We start from the raw sequence: 21,248 nt of genomic DNA on the forward strand, positions 1-21,248 counted from the left end.
TGTGGTGAAACCTGAGTTCAGCTAATGAAGAAATCTGTGCGTGGACGTATTCATCCTTCATACTTGTGGCTGTCTGGCAGCACAACAAACTGAACAGCAGCTCAGAACTCCTGAGGCAAACAAAGGAAACTTTCTTTCTGCTGTGCGAACAAACTCTGTAAATGTGATTAGTGCGAGTGCAGCAGTGAGCAGCGGAGAACACACTGAGAATATTGATATCGTATTAGAGCTGATCAGCTGGGGTCCACACAGGCCTGGCGGTTAATTTCTGCGAGGGATGCTGGGAAGCGAAGTTGACCACTGAGGTTTAAACTGTTCTGGAGACGGAAAACTTCGGGAGGAAAAACAGACAACAGGACTGGCTGCTTTGTTTGAACTCCCCGATGGTGTCAGATGTTGGTTTGAATCTTTGTGGTAGTTTCGTTGATGTTTTGCATCTCATTGTGCTCCTGATGTGTTTCTTAGTGTCTCTTTGCGGTTTGTAAACCATCCAGGCTGCTGCTGTTTGTTTGATGGTTAGAAGGTTTACTTTAACATTTCCTGCCGCTAAATTCAATCATGCTCTGAATGCAGGAGTATGTGCTTCCCTCCTGATCTAAATCCAGCAGAACACAGTTAGGATGCCGTAGAACGACAGATAAGCAGCATGACTCTCCAGCTTCTCGGAAATATTGACACGAATCAAGTCAACAAGGGAGCAGAAGTGAAATGGACCGCTTGGTTCTCTTAATCACGAATAATCCGGGCTGTTGTTGGGTTTAGTTTCGGTGGTGCACAACTTGTTGCTGGAACAATCACGTACGGCTTCAGAAGAACAACAAAAATAACATTTCACCAAAAAAAGACAAGACAAGTAGCAGCATGTTCCAGAAAGACCTAAAACATGTCGTAGAGTTTAACTAAAACTAACAGAAAAGAACAAAATCAAATCCATACACATTAAAACAGACACTGCAGAGGAGGTGACACCGAAACAAACCAACATTTTAAAGGAGTTAAGCAGAAAACTCATCAAAACCAACTGCCCACGTAAAGATTTGCCTCCGTGACTCTCTTTCTCAGACTCTGTAGTTACATTTTTACTTTTGTGTCTGTTTAGGATGATTTTATCTCCTTATAGTTTCAGTTTTCAGTTTGTTTTTTCCTGGTTATTTAGAAACTTTATGTGCTCTTTTTACATCACTCTAGTTGCTTTTACTCTCCGAACTATTTTGTGTCTCTTCGTGGTTAGTTTTCCCTCATATTTTGTGTTTTCTGTGTGTTTTAGTGTTTCTTCTGCTGTGTTTTGTCTCTTCTGTACCTCTCTTTAGTTTCTGTGGATTTCTTTTAAAGCATCTCTGTAAATTTTTCATCGTTCAGTGTTTGTTAGCAGTTAATGTATTTCTCTGAGGTGCTTTTATGTTCTTTTTGCATCTCTAAAGTGTTTTGTGTCTTTTTAAAAGTTGATTTGCCTCAGTTTTCTGCATCTCTTTGAAGCATTTCATGGACTTTTTAACAAGAAATGTTCAGTCCCTTCACACCAAAAGAGGCTTTTGGTTCTGTGGACCCATCAGTTTAATACTGGAAGGCCTGTTTTACAACTATCTCAATTAAATTTACCAAAAAAAAAAAAGTTAGCAAATAAACTGATTGTCAGTAAAAATACCAACATATTAGAGGAAAAGAATTTCAATTTACTATCAATTTTTCAAATTATCTTGTCTTCATTTTATATTTTTAACACTGAAGGTATAATTATAATTTCGACCCATTCATATACATTTAAACTACACTTTTAATGAGGCAGACAATCATATATATGAAATTTATCATCAAAGTGTGCATTTTTTGCCATGTAACAGTCAACATGAATTAAAAGGCAGAGAATTTATTCTCTTTTAAAGAGCTGCATTTGGATTAAAACTGTAAGCAGATGCACTGAAACTGAGGCCTCAGTGTGCAGAAGCATAATCCATATGTGTTGTTTGTAATATCGGGCTCAGTAAGCAGCTTTGGACCGCAGCAGCCTCCTCCAACCACATGCTGCGCGCGGGGTTCGTGTCACGGCCGCTTATATCCGCATTATATGTTTTACTCTGTCGCCTCCACATTGTCGCTGCTCCACGGCGGATGAAGAGGAGGAGAAGTGGTTCACTCACGTGCCGCTTGTCGCCTGTAGGTGGTGCTCAGAGCGCGAGAGACGGCCGCTTCCCTGCCTGTCTGCGGCCGGGTGGAGGAGAGACGGAGCAGAGGGAGGAGGAACCCGGCTGGATGCTGCAGAAGGAGCGGACGATCATCCCGCTCCTGAACAGTCCAGGAGCGGGATGGAGGCTCGAACCTTTGGCCCCAAAACCGCCACACAAAGTTCCACTTTTACGCATTGAATAAAATATTGTTCATAAACTTGTGCACGCGCTCTGTGTGGTCATAAGCCAGCGAATGAAAAGTGTTTTTTAATTTTTTTTGGTGAAAAAGATGAGAGAAAATGTTGGAAAATCCACGAAGTTACAGGGGAGGATACACGCCCCGCCTCCGCGTCCCCCTGCGGAGTGTGAGGGGAGTGGATGGGTGAGGAAGGGAAGGAGAGGGGTGGAGGACCGAGCGAGAGGGAGGGAGAGAGAGAGAGAGAGAGAGATAGGGGGGAGAGAGACGGGGAGGCGCGAGCGCAGTCATTTGGACTCACTCCACTTTCTCATCACACACAGTGCGGCCGCGCGACCTGCTCCGTGCCTGACCGGGAGGCGGACAGAGTTTGAGGCGGCAGAGAGGTGCCCGCGCGTCGGGGTGGAAACTTACTTGGACCGTTGCTTGAAACTCCCGGACTTACCGGACCGTGCGTTTATTCACGTGGGTGATTTTTTTTTCTCATTCTCCCCCTTCATCTCGTCCTGGTGCTGCGTCCACATCCATCAGCACCATCAGCACCTCCACCCAACTGCCTACCCAAGCGTGCCATCAGCGGAGGATGGTGCCGCTGCAAGCCGCCCGGAGGTGACATTTCAGGGAGTAGCAGTGAGTGACCCCCCCTGCATCCCCGCCCTCTGTCCGGACGGGTCTCCCCCAGGCTGGACTCCAGCTCCAGCCGCGCCTCCAGAGAGGAAGAACCGCCGGGCTGACGCGCAGCGCCGGTCACGACAGTAAAAGTGGACAGATTGTGAGATAAATTGGAGGAATAATTACCCTTGTGACTGGATTGTTTGATTTCTTTTTGAATCTCTTTTTTTCCAGCCTTGTGGAATTTTTTTTTGCATTTTTTTTCTTTCCGGAGCGGCACCGGTTGGGCACCGAGCAAGAGCGGAGCCTGTAGCCGGGCTGGAGCGCTCAGAGCTGGGAAACCGCGCGGCTCTCACCCGGTGGAGGTAAGAACTTATTTCCACAGACACAGAATCTCAGTCTTACGTGATTAAAAATTCCGGTGAAAAATGTCAAACATCCAAACCTCCCGTTAGTCTGAAGACGCTTTACGCACAAGAACAGTCCGACTGCACTCACTTTAGATTCAATTTCGTATGAATGCGCACTTGCATCTTAATTAAAACACACACACACACACACACACTCTGTGGAGGATGAATCTGAAGGGACTCCGTCGTTTGTAGCGACGGAACATTTTTTTAAACACTTGTGTGGAATAAAAGCCGCTGAACGTCCGTACTCTGCGTCTAATCTCCTCTGATGGGTGTTTTACGTGTTACACTACAGCCCTATTGATCCGTATCGATCCCCTCCATCCCCAACATTACCTCCATGTCTGTCAGTAATAAAATATAACTTCCTGTGGGTTTCCTAACCTTTGTGCCACTGAGAAAATCACTACAGTGATCCGGTCGAATGAGCAGGAGTACAGTAGGATGCAGGATTTTATGGCTTCATCTTTAGGAGTTCTGCAGCTCCATTTGAAGAAGAACGCGTGGTTCCATCCAAAGGTTTGTCTGCATGTTGTAATGTGGGAGCTAATCTGCCTTCAGGGGCTCTCATGGGGCTGCTTAACACAACCAAACAGTCCATTCATCTGGGGCTGCTAAACTAGTCATACAGGCCAGGCGGAGTGTATCTCTGCACCTGGGGCCCCTTGAGCACCTGTAGCATCAAATTTGACACCCTCTCCCTTCATGTAACACCCCCCCCTCTCTAATGTTGTTGTGTGTGAGCCGAAAGTCAAGTTAAGCTTATGGGTGGAAACAGTAAAGGTGGACGAGGAGGACAGGTGGTGTGTCAACGCAGAGGAATCCAGTCCGTCCGGTCCCTCTGGTCTACAGGCTCCCGGTCCTCCTCCTCCTCCTCCGTCTCCTTCTGCTGGGGTGGAGGGAGAGAAAGAGGGTGGGCGTCCGTCCTGCTGATAGAGAGGAAGGAGGGAGGGGGAGTTGGGTATTTACATGCAAACTGCATCTGCCTGACACACAGAGCTGGAGCAGCGAACGTAGCCGCCGTCGTGGCTTTAAATCCTCCCTTTGTAGGAATGTTATGTCTTCCAGTGCTTGACCTTTGACCCTGTTTCCTACCCCCCTTCATCATCTCCCTTTTATTGTCCTCGCATGTGTAAACATCCAGATGACTGATTCTTACACCGAAACCCAAAACCACAACGGGCTGCAAGGCAGGTGGTGCAGCAGAGCGGGATCTGTGTATTTCCTGGTGATAGTACGTGTGTTTGATAAGGATTCGTAGATCTGAGACGCAGAAATAGGGTAGAAGTCGAAGGACTGAGAGGATTTGAAGGTGGGGGCTTCAGCTGTGATGAAAAGAGGAAAGAAAAGGGGGGGCTCGGGAAGGGAGGATTTTGGGATCTAAAAGGTGAGATGGGTGACGTGCACTTTTATAGATGCACTCAGGAAACTGAGCGTTGTAATTGGAGAATCTCCCTGATGACTTGGTGGTATTTTTGGGTTAAAAAGCACATTTTGAAGCAGCTTCCAAGCGTCTCAGAAAACCGAAGCTCCTTCGAAGCCTCTGAGATTCCGCCTGTGGTCACAAGCCACAATGTGCACATTAACCCTCCAGTTTCTGCCACTGTTTATTCAGCAGTGGAAGGGGCTGAGCTGGAGATCCCCTCACTGTGGTTTGTGGCCAGTCTGGATGTTGTTCACCGCCTTCTCCTTCCACCGCCGCCGCGTCGAGAGGCGACGTCTGAGGTTGGATCGCCAGCTTTGGGATTCCTCTCTGCCTCCTGTAATTTGGAGGCCAATCCGTCTAATTTTGACCATTTAAACAACAACGTGCACTTCCACAGCCCGGCAGGGCGGCGAGGAGTGGGAGGTGAGGGATTAGTCAGCGGGGAGGGAAATGAGGAGGAGGGGGAGGTCGCACAGAGTCCGTTCTGCACATTTCTGCGTAAAAATTGGAGATCTGAGCGAGCTGTGCCGTTAATGGCCGTCGTTAAATAGGAGCTGGTGGGGTGGAAATGGGTTTGGTGTGTGAAATGAATCTCACACGCATCCCTGCGAGGCAGGGAAAAAGAGACGTCCACGCTTCCCATTTAAGAGTTTTCACTTCGGCTTCGCTTCATTTTTTACAGTTCAGGTGTGACACGAGTAAGAAAAGCAAAGTCACCGAACAACAGAAGTTATTATGTGAGTGAAAAGAATGAATCGATGCTTCGTGGAGTTCCTCCCAAGTGGCTTAACTGGTTAGTCGACTGATCTTTAGGTAGAAGAGTGCGTCGTCCATTGATGGCATTTCATTTGCATGCTGGTCTTTCCACAGAATCCAGTTGGTGAAGATTCTTGAATAAAGATTCAGACACAAATTCTTTCTGTCTGATTAATCAAAGGCTTCCTTTGACTCTTTAATCTCCAAATTAAAAGCAGTTTCTGGGCTTTTTGTTCCCCGTCACACCTTGAAGGTTAGATAATAAAGTCGTGCACATCAATTAAAAACAGCAAATTCGGGGTTAAACCGGTCTTATAGTGCAATGAATGTCATTAAGTTGACTTTTGTTGTTTAAACCTGGGTCCAACGTGTACATTTCTCTGGGTATTATTGGAAAAATGTTGGCCTCTGATTGTAGAGCAAGTCTCCATCTGCTCCAGAAGGATTATTTTTCCTTCCAAAGACAGCAGAATGAATGTTTCTATGAGCTGTTCCTGAACAGTTTTTAAGCATCTATTCTCCTGCTTTCCTTCTCCAAACTCGTAGCTTTTGGTCTCAGTCTAATCAGCCGTAACGCCTTCGCTTCAGTGCGGGTGCAGTTAAATTTCAGAATTGTGAAGCTTAGACGTGGGTATTATTCCTCTAAAGAGTCACGTGTCGCACGACTCGTTCAAGGTTAGATGGGAAATTAAAACTTTTTTCTTTTTGTGATGAATAGTTTTACTTTCTTTAAAAACAGCTTGAAATCACGGCCTCACTTCAGACCGCAGATACGCCTCTCACACGTTCGGCTGCGTTTTAGGTCCGTTACGATGAAGAGTTTCGAGGCGCCGCCGCCTTTTTGCTTCCCTGATTTTTTCTTTTTGTGGTTTTTCCAACCTGAAAGCGACTCCTTGTGAAACCTTTCCAGCTCACATCAGTGTGATAGCAGGAGCCGTGGCGAGCACTGTGGGTTCACGTCACAGAGGTTTAAATCAGCCTGACACCTCTGCTCCTCTGTCACGGGGTCGGGGGTCGCGGGGGAACTCCACGCTGTCGCACCACGTCTGTGTCGTGTACAAGCCAAGATTTCAACCTGATGGTGGAGAGAAGTTCACATCCACTTTCTTCTCTCCAAGTTTTCCCCTCTTTAATGCAAATGAAGCCCAAGCGTGCACGACTGAAAGATGTGACAGCAGTTAAATCTCTTGCTGTCTTTGCGGCCGCAGCAGTTCTCCGGAGGGGATCGTAAACACGCCGCTAATTTCATGCAAATCGCTGCTGTAGACGTGGAGATGCTTTCCAGCCAGACAGATGGACAGATCATTGTTTCCTGCCATAAATGGAGCTAAGAACGCCGTCGCTGAGGCTTAATTGATTATTTCCCTCTCCTGTTTGATGGAAACGACGGTTAAAGGGAGTTAAAGCTCGCCTCCTGCTCACATCATCAACACCAGGTGTCATTTCACGCCGTCGCACATCCCTGCACATTTATGCAAGATGATGCAGCTGAAAGATGAATCATTTAGATGATAAAAAAGTAGTGAAAATGTTCCTGAAGGGCATGACGACATCTTCCAGTGTCTTGTCTGTAAAAACCTCAAATCCTGCATGAGACCAGCTGGAGTGAGCAGACACTCTCACATTTACCTGTTAAACTTTTATCTTTGACACTTTCAGACTGCTGTCGTTTTGTCCTTTGAATCCTGTGTTTCTGTATCTTTGTCGGAGAGCAACAGACTAACTTTGCCCACCGATGTTCCTCCCTGAAAAGGATCAGAGCATCACTTCAGCGTTCCTATCAAATGTCCTCCTAACTGAGACATAATTTACAGAAATAAGCTGAAAATCGTCACAAACCACTTTGGTGATTTTAGCCTTTAAAATCCTGCATCCTGATCGCACTGCAGCCCCCCCCCCTGAATCCCTTCATCCACATTTCCTGCTTGGTAGAGCTGATCAAGTGTTTCGTGTTGGAACCAGTTTGTCAATACGAAGAGCCGTTCGTGTTATTTCTGTAGGACAGAGATATTGTTGTAAGATGTAGGCTGATAAATGCAAATTAAATGAACAAAAACAAACCTATTGGGGGCTCAAATCACACTGCTGGTTCAGGGATGCGTGATCCAAATATGGTCGCAGTCTGCTGCTTTAATTTGGAGGCATCGGTACTTTTTGGACGTATTTCTTCACTGAATTCTCCTTTATTTTCTTTTAAAACGTTTGCCGAAAGCATTCGAAACTCAAATCTGACTGCTGGAAACTTGAATGTGAGCTCAAACTATCAGTAAATCGGCAGATTTTTTTGGCATTACTCATTTGAAAATGATGTCAGTGTTTATTAGAACTCTTTAATCAGAGTTAAATATTAAAATTTACTCATTTGAGACATAAAACTGGAACAAAATGCACAAATTCGAGAGGCTAAAACTGGCATTTCACCTTGAAAAGGTGATTATTGAGGTAATTTAATTGATTGATGGCCAAGACATAAAATTAAATACATTTTTGTGTTTTATAAGTTTATTTATTCAAGTTTACCGCCTTTGGGTCACTCTTTATTCAGAGCAGAACTTATTGGCTCTCAGCTGGTTTGAGCTGAAAAGAGCAGAAACTTTAATGTAAATCTATAGATTGAGGACAGATTTAACGGCAGCTCCTGGGTTTTACGTGAAAGTTGCTGTTTGTTCTGACGGAGTCCAACACAAGGAGTAAATATGTTTCTCTGGAATGAAGAGAGGTGTTAGGATGACGTCTGATTGATACCAGTTAGTCCTGCCCGGGCGCCCTGGAGCAAGACTTTAAGGATTACCACAGCTGGACAAGAAGACAATAAAACACCGAAACCAGTCAAACCAGTGAGTCGGTGTGTGTCCACTTCCTGTTGACAGTATAATGGACGTCATGTGAGGCTTGGCCAGTCGGTGCACTCAGGGCTCATAGCAAAGCAGCATTTTTTCCTTGTCACCAGCTGATAGCTTTCAGTGCAGCAGGAGGCTGTTTGCAGAAGGCGTGGACACCTGACAGACCATGACACAACACCTGCTGCCTGTGTGCACCACTGCCCTGGCTTCATAGACCTGAAAGCTCTTTAATATGACTCAGGCATGAAATGTTTGCACACTGTAAACCCACAAACTTTATTTCTCTTATTGGGACAGAGCAGAATATAGGTCGCTGATTCAAATTTCGATGGTGTTTAAACCTGTTTTACGGACGCTGAACATTTCCATCCTAAAGCAGCGTTTGTTTTAGTTTAGTTTGTTGTTCATTTCGTGTCGACAGACATTCCTAACATTTCATTTCCAGAGAAGTCACGTCAATAGATCTCCCTGAAGAAGTGAGTCAGAGGGAAAATGAAAATGACCTTTGATTCTGAAGACCTTATCAGAGTGCACCATCCAATGCCACGCAGTCATTTCTCAGCCCAAACTAAATCATGGGGAGTCATGACTCATTTTCAATACATATTTTAGTCTTTAATCACTTCCGACTGAAGCCAGTTATCTGAGAAGTCATTGTTATCTCCGTCTTTTTGCTTCGGATCGGATTTAACTTCAATGCACAAACCTTTGTGATGCTGATTTAAATAATCAAACAAATAGCTTCATGTTGCAGCTCCATTTGAAAGGCTTCCAAAACTTTTAGTTTCTTTACAAAAGGGTTGTTTTAGCTGTTCGCTCTTTGCCTGTTTGTCCTTCGCCAACAAACTCCAAAACTAACATCATTTAATTTAATGATAAAGAACGACGTGACGTGTTTGAGTTAATTTTCATTCCCTGCATTGTATCATCTGCAGTTTTAACGTTGAACCTTTGCAGTGTTTAGGCTGAAACAATTATTTAAAGAAGGAATTCTGGGATTTACTAAAGTTCGTGACAAACTGCATTATTTTGCAAAACACCCGGGAAAAGTTCATTTGTAGTTTTCTACTGCGACAACTCTTCAAAGCTTCCATCATGTTGAGTTAACGACACTTTTATGTAATGTTTTCATAGGAAATGTCGAGTCTGAGATGAAAATGAACTCCAGATGCATGTCAGTGGTGTCAAGAATCAAACTGTGAGGTTTTATTAAGTTTTATTTCTATAGCGCCAAATCACAAGACACTTCAAAGATGCAGTCCATTTCAAGCCAATTACAATCCAATCAAATCCATTAAATTCTAAATTAGTCCAATTTAAAGAAAGTTTCTTTGCTGAGGAAAGCGATTCACTCTGAGCTCACGGGTGGAGTTCGGAGGCTCTGACGGCGCTGCGCGCCAATCTGCATCAAACAGTGGAAGTGAGGGACCACACACATGCACACACACATGCACTATGGCCACGTGAACCGTGCACATCCTGTCCATCTGAGATCTGAAAACATCAAAGCACCTTTTGATTCTGTGTGTGTGTGTGATGTTTAATTCAAGACAGGTCTGCAGCGTGAGATGCTGGACAGCTCGAGTTATTGTGAGGAACACACACCTGCACACACACACACACTTTACGGACTGGTTTCCAGTTTGGCAGCCGGCCACCTGGTGAGCATTGCCAGATTTTTGCGGAGTAGTTGTCATATTTTCATGGTTTGTAATTGGTCTCACGGCGTTGCTGAGCTCATTACTGCAATTAAAAACGACACCGGGGATTATTCAAGGTTTTCATGGAACACGGATGACTCTGTTCCTGTCACACACACACACACGCGGTTCACTTTAAAGCGACTTCGTGGAGAAAACACGGTTCATTAGCTGAAACAAACTTCGAACCACGTACAGGAAATTACTTCCAGCTGCCTTTTTTTTCTTTACTGTCACTTTCTCATCACTTATGACGTTGTAACATTAATATTTTGGGTTTAAGAGGAACGTTTAGTCCCTAAAATGGGTTGAAAACAAACCCTTAGAACAGCTGATAGAATATGAGCCTGTTTGCTTGTAAGTTTACATTTTTTCATTCCCTCACTGATTTATCTGCAGTCTGTGGGACTTATCTGAAGCCGTCACTGAGCTGCTTCTTATGTAGATGAGGGCAGTTGGATTCGATGGGACGGGCCGGCAGGCGGGACTGTTTCTGGTTGGATTCTTTAGTTGCGCTCAGTCCTGCAGCAGGAGGTGATCGCTGCAGATGCACCAGCGAGTTTAAACAAGTTAACTCGGCTCATGTCAGAAGATCCTTGATGTTTAAGTGGCTCTAGCTCAACAGGGAGGTCAGTAGTCCAGTTTCTTACAGTACCGCGGGATGTTCTGGAGAGATTTTGCTTTGGTTGCAGGGTTTTAAAGCTTCTTTGACGAGTCCTGTTTCATTTCACATTCACAGTCTTGCGTTTTGATATTTAACTTCTAGTTTTGCTTTTTGCTCATTATTAGTGATTTTTTTTCTTTTCTGTATCAAGGGAGCAACCTCTCTGCTCGTTTTGTTTCATGGACATTTGAGACTTATAGGTTTTTAACTTGTGCGTGTCGCATATCCAATGACACATGACCACATTTAAACTGTTTTATATTGAGAAAAAACTCTTTTACCGTGTATTTTGCAAACTAAAAAGCAGTTTTGTGTGACAGTCATGCCGAATTTATAGGATTTCTAGAATACGTGTGTATATATCTATATATAGATAGATATACATTGATAGAGATATATCTATATCTATATTTATATACCCACATTTAACATTGAGAAAGCCTGTTTTCTACATATTGTATAACTTTTACAGAGTTCATTTCTTTATCTAGAAACCTCCTCTTAGTGATTATATATATATATAAAATATATAATGAAAATTACATGATAGATTTATTGGTAGTTTCACAATAATTTTACTGCAATTACATACAATTTGTTGCATATTTAATATTTAGGGCAGTGAACGTTGGCATTGTAAAGTAAGAATTTGCATTTTAGACTATTAATTTAATTATTAACTATTATTAGATTCTTAATTGTGTGTTGTTGGTGATATTGATCCTAATTTTGTAAAATAAGCTGCTATAAAGGGAGGAATTACTTGAAAATTGGTCTAAAATAGGTCATACTGATTAAATTATCCAGGAATAAGTCTTTAAATCAGGCAGTTGATCAAGTCGACAAAGAGCGGTGTAGCGTTGTTTTAAATGTTTCCAGGTGGCAACGTAAGGATTCACCTCTAATTGTTGCTCACTCTTGAAAAGAATGAAAAGAAGTCCCAGGGAGCAACAACAGCATGTGGCGTTTAGGGAGCTGCTAACTCAAACACCCGTGTCTCCTCCTGATGTCATGAAATGAGCCGGAGTTACAGTCGGGACATTGACATGGAGATCCACGCTCCTCAGGTGGTACCAGGGTCGTTTGGCTGCTTTGTGATGTACAGATGCCTGGACACGCCCCCCACCTCTTCCTCTCTGAGTCTTTTGTCTCTCGGCCGGTGCAGCAGCAAACTGCGGCCGGCTGCTTCCTTACACATGGAAATGTTGCTGTGCCTCCAGCAGCTATGAGGCCCGAGCCTCCTCTTTGTGCACGAGCGCACACACACACACACACACACACAGACACACACACACAGACTCACACACACACACACACACAGTCACACACAGACACAAACAGACACACAGACACACACACACAGACACACACAGACACACACAGACACACAGACAGACACAGACACACACACACACACACACACACACACACAGACACACAGACAGACACACACACACACACACACACACACAGACACACACAGTAAACTGGTGAGAAACTTAAAGTCTGTGGGAAAAAGCCCGAGCTGGACTCCCTGGTTCACTCGTCCCGTCCCTGGAGGAGGAAACACGCTCAACACACACCACATGTGAACAAACATGCTAACATGAGAGTTGGAGCACATCAGCAAACAGGAACTCGCTGCTCTTTGATTTTTTTTCCCCGCTCTCCACATTTTGACCCTGTTTTTTTTTTACATCCAACTTTTCTCACGACCCGACGTCTTCTTCTTGCTTTTTTTAGACCCTTCAGCTGGAAGAATAAAGTCAGCTGGTGTTACCTGAGGCATCGAGCCGCACAATCCAAACTCACCTAACAGTTTGTTTGTGTTGAAGAGGAGTAAAGTTTGGGGATACAGATCCCATTTCTATTTATATCAGGAGACTTTTTAAGCAGCACGCATTCAGACTCCACGAGCTGCTGGAGAACATTACGAGCCGCTCGTCTCACAACCTGATTTTAGTCAGTGTCGGAATACGAAAACAGCAACTCGGGGTTAAGATGTCAGCACAGATTCCGTGTATTTGGGTCACATGTTGCTCAACGAGGATTTTACAGTTTATTTTAGACTTTTATTCATTTACACCTCGTGTTGTTCCTAAAGCAGAAACTTTGCAGTTTGCCTGCTTTGGTTTGTTGTTTTAAAAAGGCGCCTTTCTATCCATATTTAATCAGCAGACATTGATTTCTTCATGCTTATTGTCGGTAAATTTCCACAAAACTGAATTGTATTGACTCTAGTTTTGTGTTTAATAGATGCAGCAACAAGAATAAAATATCACAGAGTAGTTTCTGGAGCAGAGCTCGTTCCAGATGTGTTTAAAACAAACTTTACCCCGAAGACGACACACTTCGGAGTAAATTTGACTTAAACATGACATGCAGCATTTAGTCAGAGAAGGAAATGAGAACAATCTGCATGTAGGAGAGTAAAACATTGTGTCTGCTCCTGGTTCTCTGCATGCAGTTTGATTTAATGAAGCCTCAGCCTGCCTCGGCGCTCCATCCCAGCCGCCTCCTTTCTCCCCTCATGAGCTGCTGGTTTAAATTCACCTGCTGGCGAAACACGAGGTCACTGCTGAACTCTGCTTCCATCAGAAAAAGTTTTAATGTAGCAGCTGCAGGAAATGTGCCACAGTTTGAGCTTTTATCGCATGTTTTTTTCCCTAAATCCGTGTAAACGTCATCGCTGCGCTTCTGTGTACACGTGAGAGTGCACGTATGAGTCTGCTGTTTTGAGCTGTCGGGCTGCTTTGTTTGGTGTTACATTAACAGAGCGGACGTTAGGCAGTGAACAGTTAAGCTCCGTTTCCACAGTGACGTGTGAAATGCCACGGGGTCGGAGGTCAGTGGTTCTGGGTATTTTGCATCTCTGGAGAAGAAAAATGTGAGGTTGTGGGACAAAAGGTTCCCATGCACAGTCAGCCCCTCCTCATGTAGACAAACACACACGTTTACAGTCTTCTGGGGTGGTTCGATGTTTGTGTGTCACAGCGGGGAGCCGAGCATCCAGCGAAGTGGACGACAGCAACAACAGCGTCAAACATTTGCTGCTTTCAGCTTCACAGTTGCTGTTATTCTCGGCTTTATGACCGTTTACGTGCAGCAGCTGCAGAAGTAAACGTCACAGAAACAGGACTTTTGTCCATGAATGCATCAGATTTCAGTTTTACGTGGATGTAAAACATCACACATGTGAAGCTACACATTGTTAACAGTTTGGTGTCGCTCTAATGGCTCGGTTACCTTCCCAAACGGAGAGACCGCCTCAGGATAAAAGCACATTACAAGCTCAAAAACTTAATTAGGCTCAAGCTTGTTTGTAATCTGACCCTGTCTCTGATCCAAGTGGAGTCAAGTCATAGCACAAAGCGTAATGAGTAACAAACACAACGGCAGTTACATGAAAACAGAAAGATGATGCTAACCAGAAACAGGTCCCCTCCGCTGCCAGCGCTTTCTGACTGTTGCCACAACACCAGTCGTGCTTAATTTGTTTATCGTAGTGTTGACAAATCTGATTACCATCAAAAGTAGAGAACCTTTGTGATATGTTAAGGCTCAGGGGCGGAGCAAAGGGGTGGCCAAGGGGTGGCCCACCCGATAAGTCCTTCAGAGGGCTTCCCGAACATCGAGAAACACAAACTTCATCAGTCAAACATTAGTTTTAAATCACTTTTCATAGAAACTGAATGTAGCACAGTTTCTATACAGAATGTAAAAGAAAAAGAAGGATTAAAACAAGAAAACAAAAGATAAAAAACAATAAAATGGACAAGAACTGAGGAAACAGATCTTATAAAGGTTGTATTATTGGACCATAAACATTAAATCAATTAAATTAAAGATATATGTCATCTACACCAGATTTATAGTTTTACTATTAAAGAAAGAAAAAGAAGTTTGGTTTCCTTTCATTTTTAAAAGCTTCAGCCTGGTTTATAACGTTCAGAACGTTAGCAGGGAATGTGCTTTGGTTTATCATTGTGATTTCATGTGAGCAAAACAAGCTGCTGCAGGAGTTTTGGTTCCTTTAATGTCACAGAATGACTTCAAACTAGGCCTGTCTTCACTCCGTCTCAATCACTCTGTAGGAGACCTAATCAGCTCAGGAAATATAAGCCTTTACTCCCACAAACACACAACCTGTTGTGTTTCGTGGGTAAAGAGAAGGAAGGCATCAACGCTTCCTGCTCCTTTATGTTTCCAAATCAAGGACATTAGGTGGATGGAAAAAGAAAAGATTAACATCAGCGACCTGCAGCCGAGAAATTCCTACAGCACCAAACACAGAGCGTGTGTCTGAGGTGATTTACTGCCAAGAAAATAATTTGTGTGGAGACGGGTTGCGGAAGAAAGAGCTCGTTTCAGGAGGAGTCGGGTGGCGTTGTGAACAACAGGTCAGCTGGCGAGTAAAAACATTTAAAAGCAGAGACGGCTTTTTGCAGGGAGTCTGAGGTCAGGGAGAGTCTGTAGGCTGGAAGTAAAACCAATAAGGCTCTTATTTCAAGGCCTGAACTCACAGAGTATTGTTGAGTCTTGTTTAGTCCTCCTTACAACATATTATATAATGTTGTCATAGCTTATATAATGTTTGTCTGTAGTAGCAGAAATCGTTGATGAATAGTCGATGAAAAAGGACCAAACACAGCATAAAAGTACCCGTTCCTTGAAGATCCAATCTTTATCCCCCCTTAACCCTCCAGTTTACAGAATCAAGGCTGTCTTTTTGTTTTCGGGAGCTAATCATGAGCTAATGCAGCTAAGAGGAAGTGTTTATGTGGAAGACGTCTGGCTGGAGTTTAGAGAAAATTAATAGAAATGGTTAACTTTAGATCTTTGATTCAGAGTGACAGTTGGAAGGATGGCGAGGGCAGTGGGTCAACGAGATCGTAATGACGCGGGCGAAGGTGGCTGTAGATGGGGCGGGGGGGTAAACAAGTGTGTCAGTAGTAATGAGGACCGGGGGGGATCAGACACTTTGATTAGCCTGTTGACCATCGATGAGCGCTGACTTGTTGGAACAGCTTTGTTCATAGTTGTGTACATGAATTCAGAAAAGGATCAAAAAAGGAAAGAAAACCATGTGGAAATGGGTTTAAAATCCAGTGTTGAATAAAAGTTGTGGAATCCAACTAATACCATCAAAAACTTTGGCTCACACTCAAGATTTTTCCCATTTACAGCATATCTTTATTTCTGACCATTTTTAAGCTGCGGGCTTTTGAAATCTTATCAAAATGTAGTTCTATTACCATCCATTAAAGGGTTAAAGGTTCCATCAAACTGCAGTTTTCTTCCTTTTTTACAAAAATCTAAAAGTCCCAAGAAGATGAAGCAACTTACTTAACTGATCGGTGAATTTCAGCAGCTTTCATACAAATTCTGACCTTTTGAATCCTGCGTTTACAACAGCAACAATAACGCCTTAATTTAAAGAGGTATTTCTATTCGTAGAGACTGACCAGCAGTATGCTCAAGGAACTTTTCAATTCATTGCTCCTAAAAATGGCTCAAAGCATATAATGACACTATTTCACATTCAGTGTGTGACACATTGACTTCCAAGCCAACAAAACATTCCGGCCTGCGTATGAAATCGGGTAAATTTGGCCTCCGTCATACTTTTCCCTACATTTCAGTCTTCAGAGGTTCTGGTATTTGGTACCTGAAAATGTTCAGGCTCACCGACCTGCTTTCTGTCTCTTTCAGACCGGCGTCGTTTGGCAGAAACATGGCGTTGCCGAGGTGGGAAGTTGTGCTGCTCCTGGCCGTCGTCTTGATGGTTTCCTGCAGCGCTGCACCCACGGACATCCTGTATCGGGTTCCTGAGGAGCAGCCCCCCGGCACGCTGATCGGCAGCCTGGCGGCGGATCAGGGCCTTCCAGACACTGGACATCTCTATAAACTGGAGGTGGGCTCGCCATACCTGAGGGTGGATGGCAAGACCGGTGACATCTACACCACCGATATCCCCATCGACCGCGAGTCACTGAGAGACTGCCGTAACCTTTTTGATGGTGAAAAATGCCTCCTGGAGTTCGAGGTGTCGATCACAGACATGGTGAAGGGGATGGGCATGGGGCCACGGCTGATTGAAGGTCTCATCGAAGTGCTGGACATCAACGACAACACGCCGCAGTTTTCCTCGCCCATCCTCAGCCTGGCCATCCCTGAGAACACGCACATCGGCGCCCTCTTCTCCATTTCCATGGCGAATGACAGGGACTCTGGCTCCAACGGCGTGGCCGAGTACACGCTGACCACCGGGCCGGATGCTGATATGCTCTTCAACTTGCAGGTTGCCGTGGACTCGGACGAGAAGTTGCCACAACTGGTCGTGATGGGCAACTTGGACCGTGAGAAGAAGGACTCGTACGACATGAACATTCGGGTTGTGGACGGTGGGAATCCGCCGAGGGCCAGCAGCGCCCTGCTGAGGGTCACCGTGACGGACCAGAACGACAACGCGCCAAAGTTTGAGCGAAGTCACTACGAGGCTGAGCTGCAGGAGAACAGCCCGCTGGGACACTCTGTGCTGCAGGTCAGTCACTGGTTTAACCACAGGTGCTGTTCGGCCGCTTTGTGAGCAGGATACTCAAAAATCTGTGGATACGAACCAATTCTTCAGGTTATTCTAGACTTCACACATCTTCACACAAGACTCCCACAAGCCAGGTTTTGTACCTTGTTATTTGTAATTTAGATATTTATTTGTAACTGCAAGTCAAAGCAAACAATCATTTTGAGGATATTATCACAGTTTAATTCATTAACAACATTAGATTTAGATTGATAACCAACAGTTTAAATTATCCCTCAAACAGGGTTAACGTGTGCAGCTTTCATATGGCCAAAACATTTGAAACATTGTTGGCAGCTGCAATTATCAGTTGGCATGCGGGCCGTGGTTCTTATATTTCCATAATTTATTCATGTTGAGAGTTTAATTGGAAAATATGAATATTTTTCAAAAGATACTCTAACAGTCCTGAAATATTCAGGGCAGCACATTGTGACAGACTCCCTCAATATGGCATCTTTTTGGTGTGTGGTTAATATTAAAGCTCATCCCTGTTGTCCATTGATATGAATATTGAAGCTTACAGTTCAGCCTGGTTTCCTCGTCCAGATCACTGGTTCAGAAAATTAGGTTAAATGGGTTCTGTCTTGTGAGACTTCATTGTTAAAACAGTCCTAGAACTGATGGGCAGGACAATTAAAATCCAACCTGAGGCGTCTGACAAACCAGATGTTCCCTGGAACAGGATGTTTAACACACCTTTTCACAAACCTTTCAGCGCTTTTAGGAACTTAAAGGGGAAAAAGTACATGAAAAAGGCTGCTCCCAAGCGCTCATGAGCGTCCAACAATTGTGGTTTTCCTCGTAAATTTAAGAGGAGAAATATTCAAGTGGTGCTCGTCAGTCCAGAGTTTTTGTTGTTACCAAACATTGGAAAGGAACCTTTGGCCTCGCTGCTGATAAGTCTGGAAACTGCTCAATTATCCGTTCAGACAGATGGCGCGGTGGAGGTGAAGCAGGGCGTGGGATCGCTGCGAGTAGTCACTTATTAACCACTGATTCAACCTCACCTTTGAGCCCTCGGCCGGGGTGCCAGAACACGATGTCGGCGTCAGCCGGCAGAGCAGAAAGACTCGGTTTGGCTCAGTGGCTCCAACATCCTGACAAACCCAGCTCACCGTGTCATCCTCCACTTTTCCTGTTCCTTCCCTCCCTGCGACTGCAGTGGAAGCGCCAGACCTTCCAGCTCGCTGTGCATGACTTAATCTGAGTCAGTCATGAGATTATCCACGGGGCTTATTGGTATTATTGCTCTGGATGTGGCTCATTGCATTTCAGAGGGCCACAGAATTCATTTCACTTAGTGTGCGTTTGAGTAGTGATGCTTTAGAGGCAGCGGGACAACGCTGACTGACGACCCTGACCTGCTTAAATTGTCCAATGGCTGTTCAGACTTGTATATCCCTGGCTTTTGACTCTCTCTTTAAAAGGGCATACTGCTGCGCTGTGCATAATTTTTAACCTATTTTCTTCTAGGGCAGTTTCAGATTTGAGCCACCCAATTTCACACATTTCCTTTCCCAGCGGCCACGGCGTTTTATTCCTGCAAAACTCCCAATGAACATCATTGGATCCGCTTGTCTTTAACGATATTCTTAAGGCTCCTTTATTACTGCAAAAACGCTGCTACCTGTCCCGGCCAGGATACTGATGAAAAGGGGATTTTTGAGTCTGGCACAGTGGATAAATAAAGGTTATATTGGTTAAAGTTGAAATGGCGCCCAGTGAAACAAAAGATGGCTTATAGGCAGCAGTGATCTATTCAGGCTCCGCCCACTATTTCATGCCAGTTATGTTGAAATTCAGAGTGAGAAGCTGGTTTTTACTGACATACGCCTCCATTTCCTTGAACTATAGTTTTAATCTTTTACCAGGAGCTGGCAAACGCTAAACAATAAAGATAAATACAAGCTTTTCTAACCGGGACTTTAAGACTTGGAATGATCCTTTTGTATACTACAGACTGAAATGCGTCATTTGGACCGTTCTGTTAATGTTTGATGAAATCACCTGACCCGTGCCGTTAATCATGGGACACTAGTTTCAATTTGAGTCACGTTCACTTTAAACTAGGAAATGCAAAAATAAGGACAAGAAAAAGCAGGATCCAGCCACTCATACTTAGAGGCAAGGCTGCATTCACTTATGTCCTTATGTCTGCAGATTCTGATCTTATTAAATACCAAAGCATATTAGAGATTATTGACAGGGATCCCTCCCTAATGACTAATCGCTAAATTGCTAAAAAGGAATATTGCCTTGACAACAGGCTGATTAATCATTTCGAGGCAGCCCAAATGATTTGAAGTCCACTCTGATCTTCCATGTAATTATAATATAATTTACTCAACAGTAAACTAAACCTGATGTAAACTGTGATGGATTATCTCCACACACGTGTCTGCAGCTACATTTTCTTTCGAATAAACTATTTTCAATGGTTCTCTGGAAGCGTTAGTCTGAAAAGGGTTTAACTTCATAAGGGTTATTATTATAGATGAATTATTAATCATCTAAAACCTGCAGATTCTGGTCTGTTCATTTAGGAACCCAGTTGGCCTCGTGGGTAATTGTTAACCTGGAGATAAAGAGTGTTTATACTTGCTGTATGCTTGCACAGAGTGGCCTTGGAGAGCAGCCAGTGCAGCTCTGGCCTCGTCTCAGCGGCCCTACGCTCCACCAGCTCCACTGTTCAATACACAATTCTCAGAGGCTGTCAATAATTCACCACTGTTTGGTGATATCTGCTGCTTAAAGCCACAGCGAAGGAAAGGAAATCAATGAGCAGGAGAAATTATAATTTCACTTTCATGCCTTCCTTAACCTTAACCTCTCTGACATGGATCAGCGGCCACCGCGGTCACCACGGTGCTGGTGATGGTCTGTCACAGTCAGTGATCTGGAGACGACAGGAAACCAGATAATTATTATGTGGCAGTATGAACTAGTCTGTGTTGCATAGAAAACCATTTGGAGAATATGCTGGCGCTACCTTTTTAAACCCTTATTGATAGAAGCTTACCTGAAAGTTTGAGATATTTCCCAGATAGTAACATATATATTCTGAGTTTAAGTTGTCCCATTAGCTTGATAAATGCTATATAATCCATTCTGTAGTTCTGTAGTTCTGTAGTTGACTAAGCTAAGCTAGCTGGATGAGGTACAACAATTCAAAATTTCACCTGAGCTGATTGTCATTTGATTATCTTTAGCGTAGCAAAAAGATTAAGCTAAGATAGCTTGGCTCCATCCAGTGCTTAGACTGTTTAATCAGATCTAATTAATCTTCACAAAAATATTTATAGCTTAGTTTAGCATGAAGACTAAACTAGCCTAGCTGTATTCAGCACTAAGCAAACAAAATCTCATCTGAATTTAATGTTATCTGAATAATCCTCAAAAAAATGAATTAGCACAGTTTAGCTCAAAGACTAGCTTAACTAGCTTAACTAACATGACTAACACAGATCTAATCTTTGTTTTATAAAAACAAGAATATGAATAAAAGTATTTTAAGTGCTGGTTTTAGGGATTTTTGGTCAAAACCCAGCTAGCTAAGCTGAGCTAACTTCTGACTGGATAATTATCCTGCAGAAAAGATGGTGGTGAAAGAAGTAAATCAGAACTTAGACTGAATATGAAAACATTTTCCCCACTGAACTGTATCTCTGAAGTTGAGATGACTTTTGTTGGGAGGTAAAACTGATTTCTTGGTCCAAATATTCATTTTATCTTTTGTTTTAAAAGACTGTCCTGTCACATTTGCAGAATTCCTTTTTAGGAGATTATTTTGCGGAGTGCAAACTTGGCTCAGGTTCACCATGCTTTGAAGGAATAATGGTCTTAAAATTTAAAGACTCTAATTACATTACTGTAAGTCCCAGGTGAAT

General features: G+C 43.7%; 1 protein-coding gene across 2 annotated transcripts in view; it reads left to right on the forward strand.

Annotated features, from left to right (window-relative positions):
* Nucleotides 1-2,666: 2,666 nt before the first annotated feature.
* The window catches only part of LOC140317691 (protocadherin-1-like), a 208,883-nt gene continuing 190,301 nt past the window's right edge, over nt 2,667-21,248 (forward strand). For both annotated transcript variants that reach the window (XM_072395171.1, XM_072395172.1), the window contains exons 1-2: nt 2,667-3,338; nt 16,488-17,319. In XM_072395171.1, the coding sequence (XP_072251272.1) occupies nt 16,510-17,319 (810 nt within the window). In that variant the 5' untranslated portion in view covers nt 2,667-3,338; nt 16,488-16,509. The remainder of the gene's footprint in view (nt 3,339-16,487; nt 17,320-21,248) is intronic.

Source organism: Leuresthes tenuis, unplaced genomic scaffold (assembly GCF_036924035.1).
Source record: "Leuresthes tenuis unplaced genomic scaffold, fLeuTen1.0.hap1 SCAF_11, whole genome shotgun sequence".
NCBI lineage: Eukaryota > Metazoa > Chordata > Actinopteri > Atheriniformes > Atherinopsidae > Leuresthes > Leuresthes tenuis.